General features: G+C 32.6%; 3 protein-coding genes across 5 annotated transcripts; 1 reads left to right on the top strand and 2 right to left on the bottom strand.

Moving 5' to 3' along the window:
• On the top strand, positions 1 to 3,143 carry LOC130934685 (probable ethanolamine kinase). Its single transcript, XM_057864230.1, has 12 exons — positions 1 to 156; positions 623 to 750; positions 846 to 937; positions 1,040 to 1,146; positions 1,357 to 1,462; positions 1,541 to 1,663; positions 1,802 to 1,893; positions 2,016 to 2,100; positions 2,221 to 2,326; positions 2,413 to 2,479; positions 2,584 to 2,676; positions 2,758 to 3,143. The coding sequence occupies exons 1-12, from the start codon at positions 1 to 3 to the stop codon at positions 2,917 to 2,919; spliced, it is 1,317 nt and encodes a 438-aa protein (XP_057720213.1). The 3' UTR covers positions 2,920 to 3,143.
• A 73-nt stretch (positions 3,144 to 3,216) lies between these two features.
• LOC130973256 (F-box/kelch-repeat protein At1g55270-like) lies at positions 3,217 to 6,728 on the bottom strand. Of its 3 annotated transcripts, XM_057897722.1 has the most exons (4): positions 6,550 to 6,728; positions 6,338 to 6,390; positions 5,902 to 6,062; positions 3,217 to 5,051 (listed from the first exon to the last, which is right to left on the bottom strand). In XM_057897722.1, the coding sequence occupies exons 3-4, from the start codon at positions 5,926 to 5,928 to the stop codon at positions 3,792 to 3,794; spliced, it is 1,287 nt and encodes a 428-aa protein (XP_057753705.1). In that variant the 5' UTR covers positions 5,929 to 6,062; positions 6,338 to 6,390; positions 6,550 to 6,728; the 3' UTR covers positions 3,217 to 3,791. The 3 variants fall into 3 exon arrangements, with proteins under 3 accessions (XP_057753705.1, XP_057753697.1, XP_057753690.1); XM_057897714.1 differs by lacking the exon at positions 6,550 to 6,728 and having other exon boundaries at positions 6,338 to 6,527; XM_057897707.1 differs by lacking the exon at positions 6,550 to 6,728 and having other exon boundaries at positions 5,902 to 6,535.
• A 7,743-nt stretch (positions 6,729 to 14,471) lies between these two features.
• On the bottom strand, positions 14,472 to 17,979 carry LOC130945679 (uncharacterized). Its single transcript, XM_057874385.1, has 4 exons — positions 16,865 to 17,979; positions 15,532 to 15,711; positions 15,386 to 15,437; positions 14,472 to 15,289 (listed from the first exon to the last, which is right to left on the bottom strand). The coding sequence occupies exons 1-4, from the start codon at positions 17,125 to 17,127 to the stop codon at positions 15,200 to 15,202; spliced, it is 585 nt and encodes a 194-aa protein (XP_057730368.1). The 5' UTR covers positions 17,128 to 17,979; the 3' UTR covers positions 14,472 to 15,199.
• Between the last annotated feature and the right edge of the window lie 1,133 nt (positions 17,980 to 19,112).

A 19,112-nucleotide genomic window follows, 5' to 3' on the forward strand; every position in this document is an offset into this window, starting at 1 on the left:
ATGCAGCATTTTGCGCGGTATGAAAAGAAGCGAGTGCTATCGTGGAACCACATGGTGAAGTTGAAGTTGATAAATGACAATGTGGATTGTGGATCTTCTTCTATTATCAATAATACAGTTGGAAATCTACTGTTAGCTATGATTATCCATCTGAAAGTAACATCACTACCACTCTTTCAAGGAAATAATTTAGTTTTTCGACTGAAAATTTTCAATTATATGTTTTTTTGGTGGTATTATCCATCCCATACATTGCGCTTGTAAATGTATCAATCATATTAGTTAAGGTTAATTTGAATGATAATCATATTAGTTAATACTTCTCAATAATTTAATTCCCTCGGCAATTATTACATTTCATTAACTGGATGGTAGTTGTGGTATTCAAAATATTATATTTTGTTCTGAAAAACGTTGTTTATAAAGAAATCATATAATTAATTAAACTTGTTTATCAACATTAGAACTCTCCCTATCAATAAATGCACATGTTTGAATAAAGCAATCATTGTATATTGTCATTGTCAAAATAACGTGTTTTGTGAAGTGCAGTTTTCCAACACCATATATATATAGAACATTATTTAAGGTATAGAACAGCATATAGTTTTGTGAAGTGAAGAAGATCTGGAATGCCATGGAAGTAGCAGAGCAAAAAGCATGTCAAGGCTATGCCTCACTGAATATTTTGTCATCGCCTCTTACTATAGATCCCTCACTACCACTTCCTCATATCAAGAACCATATTGTGTTAGTTTCCAATTCATGCTTCCTAGCTAGTTTTTATACACAGGAATTTAATTTGTCCTAAGTTTTAAGGATTTTTATTTTATAAATTCCTGCAGGGAGTTGTGCAAGGATATGTTCAAGGACTGGTCAAAGCTGGATGATTCTTGCTTTCTTGTTGAGAGAATATCCGGTGGCATCACAAATCTGTGTTAGTGAATAATTTTCTCTACTTTTTGCTCTTCCAGATAAGATTATGTTTGCCACTTTCTACAGGAACACACTGATTAATCTATCAATGATTATGTCTTAGTGCTCAAGGTTTCTGTTAAGGAAGAAAATTGTGTTGATGTCTCTATAGCAATCAGATTGTTTGGACTAAACACTGACAGCATTATCGATCGTCAAAGAGAGTTGCAGGTTACACCCTATACTATTTGATGACATTATTATGAAGTTGTTTTTATGTAAAGATGGTAACTTAAATGTTGATGCCTATTATGTTAAGCGATTTAGTTTAAACATGTCAAACCATTTAACAGTTCTCAACTCTGTGAAGATATTTTCATAACTAATCGCCATTAGACCTTGTTGGTTGTAACTGCTTGTGAAATTAAATCTTGTGTTCAGGCCACAAAGTACATCTCAGCTGCAGGATTTGGTGCAAAGTGGCTTGGAGTTTTTGGGAATGGCATGGTGCATTCGTTTATCATTGCAAATACTCTTACTCCATCAGGTACAAATATGGGAAAAGAATGAAGAAAAATATCATGTTAAGAGAAGCCATTATTGACAACATTGCCATTAATGGCAGATATGCGAGAGCCAAAGCAGGCTGCTAAAATAGCAAAGCAATTACAAAGATTTCATCAGGTGGAAATTCCAGGTTCTAAGGAACCTCAATTGTGGAATGAGATCAGGAAGTTCTTTGAGCAAGGTCCTTTTTACTCATTAGCTTTCTATGTTTACTTTTTACTTTTCAATTTCAGTAGAAGTAAGCTATGCTCAACATACTCATATCAATTATTTTGACTTTTCTTTTCTTTTCTTATTATTGCTTCATTTTCTTTTCCAGCATCTGTTCTTGAATTTGATGATATTAAAAAGCAGAAGATTTATGAGACGATTTCTTTCGTGAAAGTCCATGATGAAATAGTGGAGCTCAAGGTAGTTTGCCTTTTTCCATAGATCTAATTTGCTAGGATCAATTTGAGAAAACATACTAAAGGCTGCATTAATGGTTTTGATGAAGCAATCTGTGTTTGTCAACAATTTCTGCACTTTGACAGGAGGTAACTGACAGGCTTAATTCTCCTGTGGTTTATGCTCACAATGACTTGCTTTCTGGAAATGTCATGATCAACAATGAACAAGGTATTGAATACATTGGAAGCATCTCTGTATATGAACACAAGTACTAGCATTCTTAATGTTTTGTGAATGAACTCATTGAAGTGATTCATATAATCATATGGTTCTTGATTATGGTTTCAGATAAAGTTTACCTCATTGATTATGAGTATGCATCATACAACTACAGAGGTTATGATATAGGAAATCACTTTGCAGAATATGCAGGCTTTGATTGTGACTACACCTTGTAAGTTTTTTTACACTTTCTTCCTAAATACTTCTCTCTTATTGGTTCTTGAACAATTTCTTTTATTTTTTGAATCTTTCATGCAGCTACCCAAATAGGAATGAGCAATACCATTTTTTCAGGCATTACTTACAACCTGAGAGACCAAACGAGGTTTGTTACCATGATGAAGTGGATTAACTGATTAAGTCATCATACTTAATAAAACTATATTACATGGATTAAGCATGAACATATATGTTGATTTATTAATACAGGTAGCTAGGGAGGATCTAGAGACTTTATATGTAGAGGCAAATGCATTTGCTCTGGCATCACACATTTTCTGGGCATTGTGGGCTCTAATTCAGGTACAATTACTATATATTAATCTTCATCTTAACATGATGATTGTGAACGAAATAATGACTGTGAATGTGGAATTTAAATAGGCAAAGGTGTCTCCAATCGATTTTGATTATCTTGGTTACTTTTTCCTTCGCTACAAAGAGTACAAAAGGCAAAAAGACAAGTACTTGTTGCTGGCAAGATCCTATATTGCTGGATGCAAAATTAATGGCAACATTCATTCGGATCAAACTCATCTAAACTGAAGAGATCAGTAAAGTGACAAAGCAGAGTTAATCACTTCCAAATTAGAATAAGACGACTTACATAGAAGTTACAAATTCAACCGAAATGTTTTTCCAATGCAATCTGTTAATTACAATGTAATTTTCTTATTATTATCTTTCCTGTATTGTGAGTTTGTGAGTTGTGACACCCACCTGTAAGACATTCTTTTTTTCATTCCAAATCCTCTTAGCAAGCTTTTCACGATTAGTTCTATATAAATCCTTTCATTATATTTCATTACTCATTAGTGAGTCTAATCTACAGAAGAAATTCACTTGAATCATAAGACAGCATATAGAGTCATATTAGTTTCACACCAACTTAGTTAAGCAAGTAGAAAAACAAGGTGAAGGATGATAACAGTTCTATATTATATTAAGAACATGTTCAGTTGGTTGTCACTACAGAAAATGAGGGAGGAAAATTCACAGATGAAAAATTATATTAGAAAGCTAACTCTTGAATTTTTCACCCTCAATTTTATGGGAATACCAAACTGAATCTAACTAAACTATTATTCCTGTCCCCCTGTCCAACAAGCTAGTTAGACATTGCTTGCACCACCACCAACACAAGCTGATGATAAAAACCATGTGACTTAATCTTGAAAATGTAACAACTACGTATCCATATATCTGTAGCACTATAACTAGTAAATAATAAACATCTCATCTATGTGTCACTGTCACCTCTTGTGATGAACATGATCCTGGGGATTCGAGATCAAATTTATTGGTAGACTGTGGCATTGAATTTCTGGTAATAAGCTTTGGTCTGGCCTCTCACAAACATATACCATCTATACAGATGTTGTAACTCGTCTTCAATTTTTCAGCACTATACAACCCTCTTAAGCTTGAAGAACCTGACAGTGAACTATGTGGCTTTTGAGCCTGTTTCTCCCAGCAAGGCTAGACCACAGATTCGTCATTAAAGTCCTGAACTGTCCTTTCCCTGCAATAGTTTCCCATAAATGTTCAGCGGAAGATCCGTTCAAATGTTCGAATTTGGAAACATCCACCAGAGAAATGCTCATATTGTTCCGGATGATACAAAGTTTGCCATTGAGGGGGACTAGAGCAGCAGCCTCCATAGCACGCGAGTTCCCTAAATGCATTTTACTGTCAATATGTTTGCTCCATGAATCGGTAATCTCGTCGTAAAGCCTAAGTTTGCAACCATCCTTGCAGTCCAAGGCATACAACTGTCCATTGAGAGTAGTGCTCGGGTTCCTCCAGCCGGCAACCATTCCGTCAAAAACAGGATACCAGCTATCAGTGTCTGGCTGGTAAACCTCACTCATAACCTGCCGATGAGAACCAAGTCCCTTCAGGAACCACTTTCCATTATAGACAACACCTATGAAAGGCACCATTGCAGTGCTCATATCTGAAACAAATGACCATCGATTCTTATTAGGATCATAAACTTCAGCTGATCTCAAGGACCGATGGACGCCCTCATTCTCTCCACCAGCCACATACAGACAATTGTTTATGACACATGAACCGAAGAAGTGCCGCCTGCGAAGCATATCTGGGGCACGGTGCCATTTATTTGTCCTAGCACTATAAAAGATGACCCTTCTCATTGACCCCTTCAGTGGATCCTTCCCCCCAAACAAGTACAGGTGACAACCACTTAGAACTGCACAGCCAAAACCCAAAGCTCCAGAGTATTCCTTAGGAATTGGAGGCAGGGGCTGCCATAGTTGGTACACAGGATCAAAAGCATGCCATGATATTTTCCCATCTCGGTCTCTCTTGATGACATATATCCACTCTTCTGCAACCCCAAGACTCTTGCGGAGTGAGTAAAAGAAGTTACCAGTCAAGAGACGATACCATCTTTTGCAGACTAACCGAAGCTTACGGTGTTCAACCCTTGGGACCCGGATAAGGCAAGCAATAGCTAGATCATCAGGAAGTCCTGGAAGTAGTGGGGACTGATTCCGGCTTCTGTCACCACGAGCTGCCTTGTTTCTTGTCGGGTGAATGGATGGTTTAATATCAGGTCGAAGACACAGCTTTGTTCCAGGGACATACCTCTTTGCTCCAGCAACAGTTTTCAACCCCGTATCTACTCGACATAAACATGCAGTCGTATCAACCTGCACATAAACATTTGACACACAAGTGCCATTTAGCTACCTTTTAATTTAAAATAAAAGATATGATATGTAACATGTGAACTGAAACATGAACCATAATCTATGTCTCAACATCTATACTACAACTTGAGCAGCAGGAGATAGAGCACCCTAATTACTATTTATTCATAACTTGAAAGGCAGTTAAAGAGAGCAACTTTTCAAGTCCAAGGGTACAGAATATGCAATGGTACATAGCCCTCAAAGCACAATAAATGACTGGTCCTTTTGAGAAGACAACTTATTCATTTGATTCCATTATCTTCTCATTTTTTATAATTTATGTCCAACATTATTTATCCCTTGCTAAACACTCAGACTGTGACATAACGATTCAATGAATGCAATTATCAACTGTTACGGACAAGAGCCCTATGGCCACAGTTTCCCACAATTCAAAGAAAATGACACAGATAGATTGTAGTTGACTCATATTTCAGGGAGATCCACATGCAAAATGGACAGAATAAATGTGCAGTGAATGATGGCTTTCAACAGCAAACCATCACTACTTATTAAACAACAAATATCTTCAAACATCAACACCTCCTGAAAAAAATACTCATTAGTTGAAGCTCCTTTCTGGATAAAACTTCTTTATGAAGCTCTTTGAAAACAGCACATTAAGGCATGGCAAAAATCAACAACTGGACCAGTAACACTACACGAAAGACCAAACAAACTCCGACGTTCCAAACATCAAAACTTCCAAAACTTAAAAGGGAAGTCAACCCAATTTTAAACATACTTTAACTCAAACTAGTCACCCAAAAAAAGGGAGAAGAAAAAGAAAGGCGCAAAAGGAAATTACCAAAGGAGGTTGAATAACTCTGTCCATCTTAATGAGAAGCTGAGTCCACTAATTGCAACTTCAAAGATCAAGTCTTTATCCGTCAAACTCCATGCCCAACACAAGCTTAGGGAGAATCCACTCCCATAACCCAACTTTTCTCAGCTCAGTGACTATAAAAACTGAAAATTTCAAGATGGGAACTTGAACTAAAGAGGCAAGCTTTCAAAGAACACATTCACAGTGCATGCATATATAATCAATCAGAAAACCCCAGATTGAAAATCTTGGAGAATGAACAGTCTAAGGAGCCTAGGACCTTGAGATCAAGTTAAATAAAATCAGAACACCCTAAAAAACTTATCTTTGTGAGGTTAGGGGAACCTAAAATGAGAGACAGCAAGGAATTTGGGGCAAAGGGTGAGCAAGCACTGAAAGGGGGTAAAGAGACCCTCACCATTAAAACTTGTTCAGTGGATTTCAGGGCCCATCACCCTCTAACAGCACAACCTACCAAGCACAAGAGTGTGTTCAACAAGAGAGTTAGAACAAGAAAGGGTTAAGACTTTAGAAGAGAGAGAGAGAGAGAGAATTTGAGAAGAGAAAAAAATAATAAATAAATAAAAAAGAAGGGGGGAAAAGACTCAAAGAGAGAGTGCAAAGCTAAACCATTAAAGGAGGAGAGAGAGGAAGGGTGAAAATGATGACAGCTTCTTGGTTAATGGGCATTGGAGAAAAGAAGAACATTTTAACAACTTGGGTTGGAAGATAGCTAATGTTTTTGTTTGTTTGTTTGTGGAGTCTCAGTCTCCATGGGAAGTCAAAACTCATTACAACTACTCTCCTCTCCTCTCCTCTCCTCTTATGTGTTCTCATTGCAAAAATATGCAAACTTCAGTAGACAAAGATTCAGAACAAATTCATGTGGTGCCCACCTCTGTCCAAACACAATTACTCTACTTACTTACAAAGTTGTATTTTCTTACGCATCTAAAACAATATGAGATTCAGAGATTTAGTTGAAGAATTTGGTTAAATAAAAAGTGTTTTCTTTTTAATTTATTAAAATCTTTAAATCAATTATGTTTTCTGTTTATTCGTAACACTATTAATTAGTATCTTTATAACATTTGTTAGTAAAATTATAATTGTAGGGACAGATGGTGTATTCACTCTATATAATTTGATGAAACTATGGCAAAAGACTTGGTAAAAGCAAATGAAACATGTAAGGTTAACAAATACCTAAAATTAACTTAATATAGTGGGTTGTACCAAAATAAAAAAGAAGCCTAAGTATAGATTAATTTAATATAGGATTAAAGTATTATTTTAATATTTTTGACATTTAAGTCAAATTTTAATTTAATTTTTAATATTTTATTTTAATTTCAAAAAGTTTTAATATTCAATATTATTCACAGTTAAATTTGACATGAATAATTAATATATTAAAGAATTCATAATGTTCATTTTTAATATATAAATAAAATCAACTATCAACAATTATCAATATAAAAAATTTTTCTTTTATATTAAAACATTGATGATTGATTGTTAGAATTTAAAATTTTATACAAGAAGAAGAAATGTTAGAAAAAGGTTTTAGCTATATTTTTTAATGAGAGTCACTCAGATAAAGACTCTTAAAATGTTTTTTTTTAAAGACGTTTTTAAATAATTAAAATTCAATATGTATAATCGATTAAATTGTGTTATTTTTATCAAAATTAGACCAAACAAATTGATTTGACCGAAAAATCGGTGAATCAAACTTTAAACAAATCTAAATTAATATTTTTTTATAGAAAATAACTAAAATATTTTTATTATAAAAAATAAATAAAATATTCATATTATATATATTAATTTTAAAAATTCTGAATCCTAACCCTACGACGGGATAGAAAGAAAAGAAGAGTTAGGATTTAGAATTCTCAATATATATATAATAAAAGTATTTTAGTCCTTTTCTATAATAAGGGTATTATAGTCATTTTTTATAAAAAAAATTAGTTTAGACCGATTCAAAATTTAATTTATTAATTTTTTAGCTAAATCGATTTTTTTGATATAATTTTAACAAAAATAATACAATTTAATCGATTATATGTGTTAAATTTTAATTATTAAAAAATATCTTTAAAAAAGATGTTTTAAGTATTTTTATGTGAGCTGTTCCCGTTTTTAATACACGAAAATAAGAAGATATTATTTAATTAATAACGTTGTTAATATCTACCTTACTCATTCCGTTAACTATTCGTTCAAATTTAACGATGGAATAACATTAAAACTTTTAAAATTTTTTAGAACATAAATTGAAGGTTTACAAGTTAAAAACCAAATTAAAATTTACCCTACCGATCAATTATGTTACTGTATATCAAAAATTAATCACGAAATCAATTATTGAAATAAAATATATGTTAAAATATATATTAAAAGTAAATTAAACAACACATATTTATATATAAATATATAATTATTTATTTTTGTGTAAATAGTATTTTTATTAGAAATATATATGAACTTACCCCACTATTTTGATACAATGCAATGTAAAATGCTGAGAAGGGGGAAGAGAGAATAAAAGAGGAGGGGGGGGGGGGGTGTTTCTTTGTTGTTTGATTGTGTTTGTGTTTTGAGTTTGAGTGTTTGACCCACTACACTGAATCTGGCATGATCACCTAATTACATCATACTATTTCTACTCCACCAAAGGGTAATTTGGTAGTTTTAGTGGGTTGCTGGTTGCTAGTGGTGGAGGTGGTTGTCCATTGTCCTATCATTCTTTGCATATCATTAGAAATGGCCCCATCTAACATCCTTGCTTTGCACTTTGCAGTTTCCTCTAACTCTTTACTTATTCTCATTCTCATTGGATTATCATACCTATACATGCATATTCTTTCAACTCTTTTCTACTCTACATACAAGTGTTATTGCATAAGTACTATAATAAATGGATATTTCAAAGAGGAAATAATGCTTTCCCTCTCAATGTTCAATGTTGTAAAGTAAACGTTGAACCACATACATAACACAAAAACATAATTTTTGTCCAATACTCTGTCCTGTTCAACTCAAAGAGACACTAACTATGCATAGATTATAATTAATCATGGAGCAGAATCTTTTATTAAAATATTGATCATGAATGAAATCTAAGAAGACCATCAACTTTTTTTGAACTCATGGTATGGTTTCTCAATATAACCATGCACCAATTATGGTGCTCATCACTTTACAAATTTTAATTTACCACAGGTCCTACCATTGGAGACAACTAACAAAGGAGAGTGCTGTCACATTTACTCTTCACTTTATTTATTTATTTATTTATTCACCCTCCCCAGTCCCAATAATAATATTCCCCTACTTCAATAATGCTATGATGTGAATGAAGCATTTAAGGGGTGACACTGAGATGACCTTCTACCTAGTGCTAATCAATGTGAAACAAAAGGGTATGCTTCAAAATCTCATTTTTTATTTTTCCCATTAAATCACTGCAAAGATTAAGAAAAATAAAATTGGATTATTGCCAAACAAAGAGTGATTAATTAATTAATTCAACAAAGTAGAATCTAATCGAATTTCAACATGCATCAGCATTAAGCATACAAGCTTTTATTTTAATATTCGCATTTGAAGCAATAATTTCGCTTACATGACGTAACTAAAATGTGACCCCACAAAAAATTAAAAAAGAAAAAACTGTATTTCTTTCTGCAAAAGAACTCAACACATAATCACCAAAAGTTCAAGACAGATCGGCTACTTGGAAAACATATTCGATTAAACCCCACTTATTTCATTTACAATTTTTTTTCTTCTCTTTATCATATGATGTATATATACACAACTATAGTGCAGGGAGTTACTTACAATTAATCTCTACTGAACTCCTTGGCCGTTACTCATTGGCATTACAACTAAATGATAAAAGAAAAGAACACCATTTTATATATTATTATTGCTTATAGATATAGATTATTGATTATTGGTTAGTCGAAATTTGTAGCCTTCAACATATTCATGTATTCAACCATGGTGGGTCCAATGATGAATAATATAATTTAAATCCACAACTACATGAAAACATGACATATATATACACTACTAACTCAAATTGTCTGTTTTCTTTTGAAGCTACTCATGGGGTTAGAAATCTAACAGCAAAGCCGATGTGTATGGCCATGTGCATGCTTCAAAAAAAGCTGCATAATTCAATCCAATATCATTGTCAACAAGGTTAAATTTAATTACTTTATAATTCAATTTTTAATTAGGAGCTAAAATATTAACTTTGGGCTGAATTTTTTGTTTTGTTAAATAGGTTATTGGATTATAACTTAAGATATCTTGTTACAATTTGATATATTTGGATTGGATTGTTAAAAATGTTAAAAACATTTTAAAAATGATAAAAAAAAATTAACAGATTACACGGGTGGCCTATTTATTTGCAGGCCAACTCGTTTATTCATGGATTAATCATTTCATGAACTTGTGTTTAGAGAAAAAAATATATTCATTTAAAGTGATTAAATGGACCAACCGCAACAGACTCGACATGTGTTAATAGTCCTAAATTAAAATAATTAATTAATCAAGTTGGATTAATCTAATAATTAGTTCACTAATTCGCTTAAACAAGTGTTGGGAAAAATTAGCCCTTAGTCATACCGTGGAAAAAAAAGGGTAAATGAAACAAATTACAGTTCTATAAATAAAATTGACCATAACCAAGTTGGGTTAGTTTAGTGGTTAGCTCATTAGTCCGCTTAAGCAAGTGTCGGGGGTTCGGATTCCGCCTTGTGCATGCAGCAACCCATTGGTCAGCGGCAAACCCTTAAATGGAGCTCAGTACCGCAACGGATTAGTCCTTAACCTGCCGGGTTGGGAGATACCGTGGGAAACCAAAAAAAAAATTGACCATAAGTTTAAGGAGTAACTACTTAATGTAATTTAGCATATGAAATATTTATGCACCTTAGGGGAAAAAAGGGTGAGATTTGTGATAAAATGAAGTACACTAAGTTGTCACAATCACATTTAGCAATTGCTTTCATCCCATTCCCCAAAAGCTATAGTCATTTTCGGTGCCTCAAATTAGCATCACAAACAGTTCCATAGCCCCTCACTATTTTCATTTTTTACTCTATTTTTCGGAATTCAATGGATACCAATAATGGCCTGCATAAATGTATGTGGAGCACTAAGAGTGAGAAGGATTAATCAAGCTACCTTTTACTTTTTGAAGGAGGGGATATTGCTGTGGAGAGAGGTCTTTCTCAATCTTGGGGACAAGACATGGTTGAGGTCTTTCATATCATATCCTTGAGTTCTGAATTGTGGGGGTACACTCATTTAAACTAATTCGTTATATATTTAATCCGTTAAATCAATATACAATAATCTTGTTTATATATTTTGTTTGAACATGAAATAGCGTATTTGAATATCATTCTGAATAATTAATTTCTTGTATAATTCAAAAGTATATTTAATGTATATGCTTCAGAAACTTGGCTTTAATCTATCTAAATTTTAATTATGAATTAAATTGATTAAAATTATAATTATTTTCCGTATAAAATAATTACACAGTTTTATTATACATGAGAGAAGATAATTTATCATTCAAATTCTAAAAATTATAAAACAAATATTCTTTTTTGTCTTAGAGATATTATTTTTAGCATAATTTACGTATTTAAATAAAATAGAACTTAAAATTATCTATTTGCAAATCATTATATCTCAATACTAAATGTAATCTACATAAATTGTTATAGGCTATAGGTTTTAAAATTATAACGTAACCTGTTATAGGGTGTATTGGTTTACTTATACATGTAAATGAGCCAAAATTGCTTGATGGTGTCATAGTTTACATGCAAATTGAAACACAATATAAATTTATGGACTCTTAACAATTTATGAAAATTTTTTATGAAAAGTGTAAATTCTTTTTTTTTTTTTTTTGTGTTTGTGCACGCTCTCATCCCCCATGTGAGATATAAAAAGAATATTTTATACATACACAAACACAAAAAAAGAAAAAGATTTAATTTCTTGTAAATTGTTTTTGGGCGGCGCAATTTACACTTTTCATAAATTATTAGACCCCATAGATTTATATTGTGTTTCAATTTGCATAAAAATTGTGACACCGTCAAATGAGTTTAGTTCATTGACATATATAAATAAACTGCTGCATGCCTGCATCCTATAACAGTTTACATTAAAATTTTAAAACCTCCATAGCTTATAGCAATTTAGATAGATTACATTTAAGACCGAAATGTAATCATTTAGCAAATACTGTAAATGGATAATTTTAAAATTTATTTTATTTAAATAAGTAAATTATCCGTATTTTTATAAATTGTGTTAGATATATATTAAAAGTTAATTATCAAACTCATGGCGTATTAATTTTGAAAAATCAAGTTTCATTTCAATTAATTGTGAACAGCGTTAGATGCAGCAGATGTGTCATTTGCTGGGTTGCAAGGAAGCCTCTCTACCAGTTTGATACATGAACTTTTCTCTGGGAGCGAATCCGATATTAGTTAAGACTTGAAAATCGGTGATTGATAAGGTGGAATTGCCCCTTGTGAAAGAGAGTTGTATGCTCTTGTCATAGCATGAATCTTTCTAAGATGTTGTGTGACCAATCCCTACAAGAGGGGGTCCTTAAAAGGATATCTGTCAGCTCCAAATCAGGGAGCCACGTATCAGAGAGAAAATGATCAGAGGTTTGTCTATAGATGTAGTGAATGGCAGAACAATCCGGTTCTGAGAGGATGCCTGGTTACCTAGTGGTATGTTGAAAGAGAAGTTTTCAAGACTTTTCTTGATTTCAAACCTTAAAGGATCTGTTATAGGAGACTGTGGGTTTTGGGATGAGTTAGATTGGATATGGAGCTTTCAGTGGAGGAGAGAGTTATTCCAATAGGAGTTGGATCTTTTACACCAACTCTATGAAATCTTGTAGTCTGTAAGGCTACCAACTGAGAGAGAGGACATGGTGGTTTAAAAATTTGATAAAATTGGTATTTTTTTTACTAACTCCTTTGTGCAGGTGTTGCAGGAAGCAGTTCTCCTGGAGGAAATAACAAGCTATAGTTCCACTAGTGCTATTTGGAGGGGTTTCGTCCCGCCACGGGTCGAGTTATTTTCTTAGTTTGTATTGGTTGAGAGGGTGAATACTAAGGAACGACCAAGCAGATTAGGTGTCATTGATCAACATGATAATATGTGTGTTTTATGCTGTAAGTCTGTTGAGTCTGCTTTTTATCTATTTATTGGCTGTGAACTTACGTGACAGGTGTGGTGTGCTTGGCTTTTCGCTCTTGGAAGGATATAGACTATGCCAGGTATACTAAAGCAACACTTTAAGAGTTGGACGAATGCTTCACATAGAAAGAATGAGAGGAAAAGATGGTTCGTGGGATTTTTTGCTGTCCTTTAGGCTATTTGGCTAGAAAGAAATGGTCGAGTCTTCAATAATCAAGCCTCAGGTGTGGTGAAAATTATAAATAGGTCGTTTATGCTATCGGACGAGTGGCTTGGTGGTGAACCTTTTGGTTGTTGATGGCAATACCGAAGATGACTAGAGAGTCCCCTACTTTTTGAGTTGTCTGATATTGGTGTGTACTTTTAAGTTGTCTTTTGCTACTAGACTTTTACTCCACCCTTAATGTGTTGAGCATTTTTTACTTTAAAAAAATATAAAATATATATTAAAATAAAAAATATATATTAAAAATAAATTAAATAAAATATATATTATACACAATATATAACAATTAATTTAATGATTAATTTTTGTATGTTGACGTAGATTTTTGTATTTTATAGAGAGCTGGGCAAACATGGATCGGGCAAGGGTAGTACGTACCACAAATAGAATCATGTTATTATATTTGGCAGTCCAAGATGTCCCACAAATATTTTTATACATTGAAACTTGTCCAGACATGTATGGGACAACCCTAATACTTCTCATAAATACACCCATCCTATAGAACAGACGATATTTCTATACGCTTAATGCATAGCCATGTGTATTTGTTTCTACGCTTCAATTCATGTAGTAAATCAGTTTTACAGGTACTTCAATAGTTACTTTCTTTGTTATTATGGATTAAGTACTGATTTACTCCATAATACTTTGACAAATCTTAAATGTCCTATTTTTATTTTAAATATTTTTTTATTTTCTAATCAAAATTTATTTTTTTTTCTTTCAAGAATATACTTTTTTTCTCTATTATTATTTACTTTTTTTTATTCTTTTCTATTATTTTTACAACTAAATCACTATAGCTACTAGCTACAATTATTATAATTATAATTATTATCTCTACCTAGAAGATAACAGTGGGAAAAAATATTTGAAAAAAATAATCTTGACTAAAATTAAAATAGAATGAAATAAAATATTTAAAAATAAAGACAAAATCAAGATTTCTCAAACATTAAGAATTAAATCAGTATTTTAACTTCTTTTTTTTTCTGATAACTCAGTACTTTTAACTTATTATTATTCTCCATTCATGCTTTTTTTTTTTTGGACATGGTTCATTCATCATTCATGTTTCAAATCCTTACTATTTGATCCTTTCGAAAGAAAAACAAAAATGGGCTAAACGTTTTTCGATTAGGGTTTAGGGTTTCGGCTGATTGATTTCGGTACCAAAAGTTTGGGTCTTGATTCTTGCAAGGGATGTGCCTGTGTGGCAAGCATTCGACAAAAGTTGAAAGAGTGCAAAAACTACAAGTCAGAAGAGGCTTAATGAAAGGGTGTTATAAATCATGAACAAAAAAAAAAGGGTGTCATAAACTAATTAACACATTCAGATTCAGCATCTAGCTTGAAAAATTCACGTTTTGAGTAAAAGCTTCTCTCTTGCAATTTTGGGGATGAATTTCAAACACACTGAAAAATAGGCAAACAAAACCAATAAAGCAAAACTGGTGTTAGGATACCAGCAACCGAAGGCAATTCAATTGATAGCATCAAACACTTCTCTGATCTGTTGAAACATGAAACCTATATCTCTCTACCTGTAGCAGTTAATATCAGCCGCCTTAACAATCAACCTAAAAGTCGAATCCAATCTTAGCTCTTACAGTTAGCAACAATTTTGGAAAGGATAGCATGCAATAACATCATGCTACTCTATCGATGCCACAAAACTTCAAACCACATTTTGCAACAGCTACCAATCAATCATTGTCAATGTGTTAGAAACTCTTTCATCTATGTCAGTACTATTCCTCACTTGAATCGTCGTGAGGCTTAATCTGTACGGAATTCATCGTATTGAGGCCGGAATGTCCCGAAAATGAGGTAAGGGAATACTACCATGCAAGCCATGAATAGTGTGAACTGCAGAATACAAAAAGCAATATGGTAGTTACCACAATTTTACCTTTTGGCAGCAAATGAAATACGAACAAATGCGAAACGAAATTGTTAATATACCAGAAGAGGAAGCGTCAAGAAATTCCATATTGGCCACAAAGCAAAGGTGAACCTAGAGAAGTCGAAGTACACAGAGTCGGCAAAACAAGGGTATACTGAAAAATAACTTGCAATGGAAGATAAATAGAAGACATTTGGATCCTTACAAGCAAAAAGAGACTACTCCAAATGCTGTGGCAAACGGCAAGACGCTGATGCTCTGTATCTGCCATTTTTTTAACCCCCACTTTTCATCAAATCTCTGGACACTCCACGCCAAGACACTTGTATAAACGAAAATCAATGCGTTCAAACTGACACCTATCATCCCAAGATATAAAGGCAGTCTGCAATAGAACTAAGGAGAAGATAATGAAAATTGTGGTTCTGAAATTAAGTCAAATATTAAAATCTCTCAGAACCACAGCAACTATACAGTTTCCAGATTCCCCCATTAACTCAAATTCAGCCATCTTCAAACACGTATAAAAACGCAGTCTCCATACTCATCATATACATCATCTAACCGGGTTTTCATAGGAAAAAGGAAAAAACAATTAAATAGAAAACAAAGATTAAAAAATCTGTTAGGATAATGTTTCATTCAATATATAGTTTACATACATGTAGATATAATCTATTAAAAGAAAAACAATTGGATATAAATAACCAGACATAAACACCAATCTCCGCTTTCATCAAACAGAAGAAAAGGTTAAACTAGTTTTCTTTTTCAAATATGCATCCTTAATAAGCAGCATATGCTTCAATATAACTTAATTTCTCAATCATTTTTGGATCTGTTAAAATGGACAGCAAGACAATTTTTTCAATTTCCAACAAAACATTTTGGCCTAATATAGAGATTTCAATTAACTTAAATATGAGAGTAAACTTCAATTTATACACAGTTAACCGATATCCCTACTCTTCTAGAATGTTCCATATCTCACAATGTGGTGAATAAACTTGATAATCCCCAACACCTTTCAACTAATGGCCATTAAGACAAAATATTAAGCTGAGCAGATCTACACAATTTCCAACTAGGAGAACATATTCTCTTATGCAAATTGCATGACCAAGTCATGTACACATTCTCACCAATGATCAAGTTGTTTTTCTATTTCTTACAATTGTAACAAGACCCGAATAGCTGCTCAATGATGAGTATATGCATGTAACCGGGTCATGCACAACTTTCACATAAGAGGATCTGCCCCATTTCAAAAAACATGGTTTACAAATTCAACATGCTCCACAACATTCATACCTCTAAAATGACAGTGAGGATTAATCTAGTCAAGATTTATAATTGTTACCAACCTACCAATACCATTATCTTTGGTAAGATAACAAAAGTGATAATGCATTAACAGATAGCACACCCCACCAGAGAAATAATGAAATTCTAGATGAATGATAATTCATACTTAATAGAAGTAGCAATGGCTGTTTGTAATTCTAATTGGTATGCATAAGTGTGTTGTTACTTGTTACCTTCTAATTCGATTGTCATGGCACAACAGATATATGAAATTGGAATGCCGATCACCAAAGTATAGAATGAAAGCAGCTGAGGCAAGCCAAAGAAAATTCTCCAGCACCTCAATCCATGTCTTGCGCGCCGGCGGTGGAGGCAGAAAATACCGCTGCCTCGAACATGCATCATCCTCTAGGTCATCACCACTGCTAGCATACCCTTGACTATGTCTCTGCCTCATAAATCCACCTCCAACCCCAACAGGCGTTCCCCCAGACATTGCAGCAACACTTTATACAAACAAAACTCACTACAAATGCCTCCAAATTAACAACAACAAATCACCACTACCTCTCTATATAACTAGATCCCCAATCTTATGTTCCCTTCAATATAAAGTCAACAATTTTGCATAAGGAACAATCAACATTAAAATAGAAACACTTTTGATCTCCAAAGCCAAATGATGAAAATTGAATTCCTCAAACAACTTTTGATCTACACTAGAGTTCCCAATTATCATCCCAGATGAATCCCTTGTGGATGAGATTCAGAATCCAGAATTTTACAATGAACACATATAAAATTGAAATCCATACCAATGGCTGAGCCAAACCGAGGGATAGAAATCATTGTCACGTCTCAAAAGCTCAAGCTAACGAATGATCCACATCCACCAAAGAATAACGCCATGTTAGCAATGACACTTACCCAGTTACCCACCTCCAAAATCCATGCAGAAAGCAAATCTCTTCCAACAAAAATCCTAGATTATTATATGAATAAAACTGATTTGGGGATTCAAGAATCTAGCGCAAGTGAAGAGCCCTGAGGAGAAATTGGAAGAGACCCAGTTGGAGCAGAGGGGCAGAAACAGTGAATCTTGAGAAAAGGAATGATTTTGATGGTGGGTATGTCGGAAAGTGTGAATCTCCGGTTGCAGTAACGGAATGAAGAAGCAGAGAAGAGAGAGGGTAGCAGAGTGGGTTGTGCATGCGTGAGAGAGTAGGAAGCAAAGAAAGAAGAAGAAGACAAAGGGTTAGGCCACTCTTTCTTGAGTTTCTTCTTCCACCATAGAAAAGAATTAAAATGTGGATTTGGCTTTGAAGAGATTCGTTCCTTGTGCGCCTATGCTCTCTCTATTATGTAAGAGGAGACTTCGAATGTTCCTTTGCCTTATATTTTATGCCTTTTTTCTTTTCTTTTTTTAAATTTTGTTTTTTGGGTTTATTATTTGAACATTTTATTTGCAGAAATATGTAATGTGTAAAAAATTTACACTTTTACACTTATAATACGTATCTTAGATACACAAATTAAAAATTAATTAAACATAAAATTTGGATATTATATACCTGAAATATGTTACAAATTACATTTGCTTATATGTATATATTTAAGATATTGTGTATCCGAAATAAAATTAAAAAAAAATTCAACTCAATGTATTCGAAATATGTTATGATTTGATTTAATTTTATTTTTTTATTTCATCTAATAAAATTATAAAATTTTAAATTTTAAATTTAGATAGATATAATAAAAATTAACAATTTAGTTTAATTTAATACAAAATTTAATACTTATATTTGAGATGTATAATAACAATATAAAAATATAAATATATTGGTTAATATGTATATTAGTAAATAAAATATTTATTTTATTTATAAATACAAAATCTCATAATGAAGACAATGAATTATAATTTAAATGATATAGTTTTCTTATATTTATTTAAGAGATCGCAAATTTGAGTCTCTCTATGTTGTGAAAAAAAAATTTCATAATGAACACGTGGAAGGTGTATGATTGCTAGTGACAATGAGATTAATGGTTTTGGTTGCTCATCTTTGTAGCATGCTCAAAATTAAGGTGAAAGATTCTTATTTTTTATTTTGAAATGTGAATTCTTTGGACATAGAAGATATAACAACTTAATTTATTTGATACATCATTGGTATTTATATTGATGAGTGTATGTTGAGCTGATATTTGATACATCATGAATTCGAATCTGACACTTGTTTTTATTTAATCTTTAAATTTTATAAATATGCTTCACATTAATATTTGAGATGATTTTTAGTATAAAAATATTAATGGAGTATTAATATAGGTTAGATGTCATATTAAATCTGTAAAATGATATTATTTTGATTTTTGGTATTTAAATAATCTAAAAATAGCGTTATATCAATTATTTGTTAGGTAAAATTTCAATAAATACATGATGTTATTTTTGAATTATTTAAATATCAAAAT

This window comes from Arachis stenosperma, chromosome 1, assembly GCF_014773155.1.
Source record: "Arachis stenosperma cultivar V10309 chromosome 1, arast.V10309.gnm1.PFL2, whole genome shotgun sequence".
Classification (NCBI taxonomy): domain Eukaryota; kingdom Viridiplantae; phylum Streptophyta; class Magnoliopsida; order Fabales; family Fabaceae; genus Arachis; species Arachis stenosperma.